Raw genomic sequence first — 7,500 nt, 5'->3', positions numbered from 1 at the left:
GACTGGACTCAGCTCAGCCCAGTACACGCACAGAACTGGACTCAGCTTACCCCAGTACACACACGGGACTGGACTCAGATTACCCCAGTACACATGCAGGACTGGACTCAGCTCAGCCCAGTACACGCACAGGACACGCACAGGACTGGACTCAGCTTACCCCAGTACACACGCAGAACCTCCAGAACAGCCAGGAGGAAAAGCAAACCCAGATCCAACACCAGATTATCATCAGGGTAACTCAGCACTTGGCCTGTGTGCGCGCACACACACACACACACACATATACACAGACACACACAATTTATTAATATAACTAACACTGTACGTACAGCTAAGAGAGAATAACAACAGAATAACTTTCCAGAATGTTCTGAACAGACTCTGAATACATTCTGAATATGAATATGGATGTATTCTAAATGTACTCTGACTTTATGTGATGCAACTATATCACTATCACTATCACAACCTATAGCAATATAAGCAGAACATAACAGGATACACACACAGTGTCACAGAGCAGACACACAGTGGCATTTGATATGGAGAATTATTATGTTTATGGATATTGTAGAAATGGTCATTTAGAAGGACCTAAAGGCATTGTGCAACAGACAGCTGCGTATGGCTGTATCTCTGGTTTCTGTCTTCTGTATGGCCGTGTCTTTGGTTTGTACTCTGTCTTGTCTTGGAAGTCGGTTTGGATAAAAACATGCTCTAAATGAATACATGTAAATGTGACTGTAAATGCATTATGCTTACACTTGTAGATGATGAGGCCCAGAGATGACAGGAAGTAGAACAGGAAATAGAATGCTGAGAAGTACAGCAGCATTTGCAGAAGGACAGAGGACAGCTGAACATGGTGTTAAGGTTGAGGTTCTTACTGTCTCTTTACTTCTTCGTCACTCACACACACTGTAAAATACTTTTATACATAGTGCAGTCTACAATACAGACTGAACGGATACATCTCACACACACACGCATATGTAGCGTTGTGCTACGCTGTACACTTTCCCACAAACACTGTACTACGTGCACTAAACCGATGATAAGTAGCACAGTAAAGTATCTGATGTATTCTGGCTTTGCCTAGCCTAAAGCCAGCACCCTTTGCCTGTGTGTAACTTCATCTCCTCACAGACTGTCAGTCTGAAACAAGTACGAGGAGAGAGTGTTTGTTCGCAGCATGTATCTTAACATAAATTTCCACGAGCCGCAGCAAAAACTGTTTTACGTGCGTCTCGCGAACACATTATCGTTCTGACCATACACACATAGTCTAAATTTCACAGCATTGCATAATCTACTTAAATTTATGGCTCCTAATCTTGGTCGTGCTTTAGATTAACGAGCTATCAAGTGCTGTCATTAGTAATTATTAGTAAAGATACCACCATGGAGGTCGTCCCTGAAAAACAATGAAATAATTAATTAATAATAATTTAAAAAAAGAAATAAAAAAATTAATGAGATTTCGTTATGAAACGATATTTCCTGTTGCCTGTGTTGTACAGTAGCCTTGGTAAAGTGTATATATGGAAAGACACAAAAAGATAACAATGAATATCAAATGTGTATGACAGTAAAACTGATTCGTTTAAGTAGTTCGTGTGTCTGTGTCTGTACAGCGGATGCATTTAAGCGTAAATTTAAGCACACGTTCATTAAAAATATCCAAATGCTTATAGTGTGTGTGCCACGATGTAGGGGGTAAAAAAATATGAGCAGCTAATTTACCAATCTGATTACAGGTTGGTAAGCGTTATTAACAAATTTTAACCCAGGCTGAGGTGTTGTTAAGAGTTAAGAAAGCAGCGACGCTAAAAACGGAGATACGAAATAAAGCGAGGCACTAAGGGGTATCCGACTGTAAACAGAACAGTGTCAATATCATAACGTTTCCGAAATTATGATACATTTTGGACTAACACATTATGTATCTATAGCAACCAGTTTGATTACCTTGGCGCCCTATCGCCATCTTGACTTTCTTCTGCTGCCTGCCACCTGGTTGGCAGTCTTCCTTTATGGAACCTTTACCGCCATCTAGCGACGAGGGGTGAAAGAGAGCTGTCGAAAATATTACTTAAAAATTCATGTATATTTAACAATTTGGCAGACGCTTTTTCGAAACATAACTGGTGTAGTTTTATTTTTTTCAGTCAGTATTAAACACTGGATTAGTTATTAAGATGTTTCGGAACAATTTAAATCTTCTGCGTAGAATATTGTTATATAACTAAAAAAAACAAAAAAAAACTCAACTGTGATATTAAATGTTTTTAAGGCTTAAAGAGATACACAGTACATAAGACAACTCGATCTTTTCTAAATCCTTCTTTAAAGACTGAAACTTTTTATTTTGTTTATGTGTTCATAATGTATTTATAAATTACTTATTTACCTATCTGTGTTCCAGCACCAAATGATGAAGTTCACCATTAGTTGAACTTCACCATTACAACTGGCCACCTTAAGCACACACACACACACACACACACACACACACACACGGATTCATGGAATGTGGCAGTGGAAGACGCATTTGACAGAACATGGTGAAAAGACACACCTGTCGCTCGAAAGGGGGAGATAGAGAGAAAATACCCCTGTGGAGAATTCCCGTTCTCTCTCTCTCTCTCTCTCTCTCTCTCTCTCTCTCTCTCTCTCTCTCTCTCTTTCTCTCTCTCTCTCTCTGTCTCTTGCTCTGTCTTTCTCTCTCTCTCTCTCTCTCACTCTCTCTTTCAGAAGAAACACAAGCTTATTGTCAAAAACAAACTCAGACTGTTGGATAGTTGTATGGGTCTGGTGTGAGTCCGCTGATACACACTCCAAAACAGTAAGAGCATTGTAGCTTCGCATTCAGACTCTTTAAAAACATCTACATATCACTCGCATACATTCATTCAAATCCAAGCCCTCTGAATAGACACAGCATGACGGAAGTCAACTGCAGTGATAAGAAATTCTGCACTGCGTTTACTTGTTCAACATACAAGAGACTGCGATGGAAAAACATTTATTGGTGACAGGTTTTATCACATCAAACAAACAGTCAAAACCAACAGAGAAATGAGAAGTTTCGTCACAGAAAATCAAACTAAACCCACCGCAGAAATTTCCACACTCATTAACGGTGGACTGAAGTTTCTAGATTCCATGTAAGAAAAGCTCTGAATATCAGTATGTACTGAAAGCTGTACATGCTCCACAGTAGGGGTAGGAAAGCAGCCATGCACACCCACAAACACTAACATTTTCCCTGTGGCAAACTCACAGTGGGGTGTCACATGTGTAAGAGGCACATTAGTATTAGATAAACTTAAATACCCATACACCCCAGCCCCCCCCAACTCACACACACACACACACACACACACGCACACACACATACACGCGCATACACACACACACACACACGCGCGCGCGCGCAAACACACACACACACACACACACACAAATGAAGTGCATTAACAGGGCCAGATGTTTCATTGTCCTCCGATGCGTCTATCTCTCTTTTTCTCGCTCCCGTTTTCCTAAACAATTCACGCAGTGTGATGGAAAGAACGAACGTGTTGTTCACGTTAAACAGAGGAAAAATAGGGAGAGAGAGAGAGAGAGAGAGAGAGAGAGAAAGAGAGAGAGAGAGACAGAAAGTGGGGGAGAGAGAAAAGTAAGAGAGAGATTCTCCAGCTGTGAAGGAAAAGACAACAAAACAGCATCTCATCAGCACAGGAGGGAGGGGAGGAAGAGTGGTGTTTTTGTTTGGGGTGGAAGGGACACAAACACACACACACACACACACACACAAATACACAGTGGTATTGTTTGAAACAGAACTGCGGATGAAGGCCAGAAAAACAGATCATTCACCTAACGGGCTACAGATACTTCAAAGCTAATCTATACACTTTCCCTCACAAACTCCCCTGTAGTTTAAAACCGCTATTTCACATCCACCTCTGTCCTCAGATCATTCTGTGTTTGGAAATGTTGTGACATCATGCATTTGACAGCTCTAATGAGAAGTGACAGGAGTAACTCCTATTGTTTAAGAAATCCGCTTTATGGGCACAATTTTAGAGAACACTGAAGTTAGTGAACATTTTCTGTGTTCACCAATGGAGCTCTCTTTCCCCCTCTCCCTCTCTCCCCATATGTCTCTGTGGTGTGTGTGTGTGTGTGTTTGTGAGAGAGAGAGAGAGAGAACTGACAGAAAACAAGGTCAGCTGAGGAAACACATTTGAACACATCTGATGTCTTGTTACACAGAACTATGAAAACCACAAAATACAATCATACAATAAATTACAAATATGCGCTATCTCTTTTCAATAAAATTTCTTTAGAAAATATTTCTTGAAATGTTTGATCAACTTTGTTGCTAGTAGAACACTGACAATATGTCATTTGTTAGCCAGTTATCACAACAGTGATTGTGAATTAAATTTGATTTGACTGAGACTTTTTACCGAATGTGTATCAGTGGCCAAACAAACACTTAACACCAGATTTGACTCAGCGCATTACAAACTTCCCAGTAACTTGTTGAATTATTCACACACAATGACACCTTACGTTGCTGGGCTGTACTAAACTGGCGATGCTATTTTTGTGCCAGTTAAGTTTGCACAATTTCATCGTGATTTCACTTTTCGTACTTTTGCCGTTGCGATGTCTGACTGAGATTACGCTCGTTTCACGTCGAGGGGAAATCCACGCCAAAGAATCAATTTTCAAACACCTGTCTGTCCTTCCTCGCATCTTTTACAAACACACACATAGACACAACCAGACATATACACGGTCACTAACGTGTCCCCGTCCCACGCTGTGCGTTAGGAGGGACACAAGGAAGGGAGGGCGAGAGAGAGAAACAGAACGCGAACAGGGAACGTGAGAGTGCGTGACGCAAAAAGTTACTGGAGTCCGGCTTAAGTGTGCGTAAAAGTCCCGGTGAGTAATTCAATTACAAAGGAAAACGAAGTCAGATCAAAACTTTGGACTCATAAAGCCCTTATCTTGTAGGCAAGACCGTTTTGCCTGACAGGAAACCGATATTTTTATTTTTTTTATCTCGTAATATACACACCGGAAAATTAGAATATTAATTAGGTATTTGAATAGGACCTGTTCTCGGACCAACAGTTTCGAAGCAAGTTGGTTGCGCGTTGAGTGGTTGAAGACAAAATAGTTCGCTTTATTCCAAAGGAAACGAGGTACACCACTTTTTTCGCACGACAAATTCTAAAGTAAACCAGACGTCTCGTTAGTGAGTTGAATTCTTAGCGGCTAATTCCAAGTGACTTGACGGCAGACATTTGGAAAGACTCAGCGCGATGAATGTGTGAAGCCTCGCGGACCCCCGCCGCTGTTCCGGGCCGGAGGGACACGTTCATGGAGGTTTTAAGTCGGACCCGCTAGGATGGACGTGGTTGATGAAACGGAAGCCTTACAGAGATTTTTTGAAGGTATGTTTTGTTATCGTTGTTGTCGTTTATCAAGGTTTTAAAGTACCGCCGAAGTGACGTGAAAAAGTGCTTCGATGTCGCACCTGAGCTTCTGTAACCCATCTTCAAAGCGCTCTCTCACTTCGTGTACTATTTTTTTTTATTCTGTTCTCATTAAATACTTTACATTTAATGCTGATCAAATACTTAGATTTACATTGCATGTTTTCTTTCTTCCTTTCTTTTTTAACAGAAGCTAAAATCAACAGCTTATTAATGTGGAAGTTTTTTGACCTCTGCTTGCCCATAACTTGTTAAAAAAAAAAAGAGAGAGAGAGAGAGAGAGAGAGAGAGAAAATAACTCAGTCATGGCATCTGCTAATCCTTTAGAACCATTCCAACTGAAAATGTCTAAGAACTAAGGTTTCAAAAACGTAACCATGTCACTGTATTCCAAATGTCCGTTAGTTCTTTGTTCTCTTGTTTGAGACGTAAAGACTGAACGTCAGCGCCCTTGACTTTCGGACAGGACAGGCGTAAAGATGGATTAGGGGAGTTTTGGAGGTGATGAGGTGTGGGGTGTGTCATGAGGTGGGGGGTGGGGGTCGTGGTCTTTACATTTGAGAAAAGGTCCACAAGACCAGAACTGAAACTGTCCAGGAGACTATGGAAGAATCTGGAAGAAAAGTGAACTAAAAAGAGGGAGAGAGAGGAAGAGAAAGATGATGGGCAGTAGAGATGGAGGACAGCAGATGGGAGGAAAGGGGGATACAACCCAGAGGAGGGAGGAGGAGGAGGGGTGGAGAAAGTGTTTGGATGGTATAGGAATTCTTGCCTTTAAAGATATATGATGTCTTTAGGGCTATAACTGTTAAGACATGGAGAGAAAGAGAGGGAGGGAGGGAGAGAGAGAGAGAGAGAAATCTAAAAGGGGCATAGACGAGACAAAACGTCTGAACGACAGAGCTGAATGCATGTACGGAAAGCAAAAAGAGACTGAAATGACAGAAAAAGAGCAGATTTCAAAGCTTTAAAAGTTAAATGACAGTCGTATGTATTTGTGGATTATAACTCATGTGGTCCATGGACAGGAATGACTCCTGTTTGAACCTTTAACATGAAAAATATTCGATTCTGAGGGTTCTTGATCTCTCCATTTTCCTCCACTGTCATTATCACCAGACAAAACGTTACATTATGTCTGGTACACACACCATAGATTACCCCCGGCTCCAGTTGCAGTACTGGAAACCAGTCAATGAGCTTAATGGGGTCTTGTTTGCGTTTGTTTTTGTTGATGTTTTTGGTTTATTTGGTTGCCATTGTTGCTACTGTGGTTCTTCTTCTTCTTCTATGCAGTATTTCTTTCTCTCCTTTACTCATTCTTTTGTCTCATTCCTCTGTGCTTGGTTTTTGTTTGTGATGTTATAGCCACTGTCCTCCTGTTATACCAGCTGTGCCCTGACTTTTTCAGTTTGTTTAAAGTCACGGAGGCGGTCAGTGGTCGTTCGGAGCCGACTTTCTCGGTCCGTCCGAGCAGATAGGAGCGCGGGGGTGATTGCCAAGCTCCTAAAGGTGATTAGTGTGGTTGGATGAGTGGTGCAGAGCGATTGGGGGGAGGGGGGCCAGAGTGCAGGTGGAATAGGTTGTTTATGTGATGTCATGACACCCGGTGCTGGAACACTTTAAAACAGTGCTGACTCCAACATGCTCTATAGTTCATGACTGTCAAGTGCAGCTCTTGACTCCGCTTGGAATTTATGTGTTTACATTCTTCCTTTGGGAGTGAAAGAGAGAGAGAGAGAGAGAGAGAGAGAGAGAGAGAGAGAGAGAGAGAGAGAGAAAGAGAGATGATCTGACTTTGAATCTGCCTCATTCTCCTCTTTGAGTTTGCTTTTACACAAAAGTGTTGCAGAAATCATTCATTTGAACTGATGGGTCTGGATATAATATCAGTACCGTGGTTGTAAATGCTGTAAAGAGCTGATGGCTGATAGGTCCAGTCGGAATCCTGATGCCATTCTCTTTAATTTGTGCTCTC

The 7,500-nt window shown here is 41.5% G+C and overlaps 2 protein-coding genes across 2 annotated transcripts in view; one reads left to right on the top strand and one right to left on the bottom strand.

Moving 5' to 3' along the window:
* The window catches only part of LOC115826609 (transmembrane protein 80-like), an 8,044-nt gene extending 5,989 nt beyond the window's left edge, over positions 1-2,055 (bottom strand). The window contains exons 1-3 of the mRNA XM_030790489.1: positions 2,050-2,055; positions 766-859; positions 161-253 (exon numbers count right to left, since the gene is read on the bottom strand). Of these exons, the coding sequence (XP_030646349.1) occupies positions 161-253; positions 766-859; positions 2,050-2,055 (193 nt within the window). The remainder of the gene's footprint in view (positions 1-160; positions 254-765; positions 860-2,049) is intronic.
* A 3,379-nt stretch (positions 2,056-5,434) lies between these two features.
* myrf (myelin regulatory factor) overlaps positions 5,435-7,500 on the top strand; it is a 29,891-nt gene continuing 27,825 nt past the window's right edge. Inside the window, exon 1 of the mRNA XM_030790488.1 lies at positions 5,435-5,480. Within this exon, the coding sequence (XP_030646348.1) occupies positions 5,435-5,480 (46 nt within the window). The remainder of the gene's footprint in view (positions 5,481-7,500) is intronic.

The sequence above is a fragment of the Chanos chanos genome, chromosome 13 (assembly GCF_902362185.1).
Source record: "Chanos chanos chromosome 13, fChaCha1.1, whole genome shotgun sequence".
NCBI classification, from domain to species: domain Eukaryota; kingdom Metazoa; phylum Chordata; class Actinopteri; order Gonorynchiformes; family Chanidae; genus Chanos; species Chanos chanos.
The sequence above is the reverse complement of the archived record's forward strand: the minus strand, read 5'-3'. Positions and strand labels throughout refer to the sequence as shown.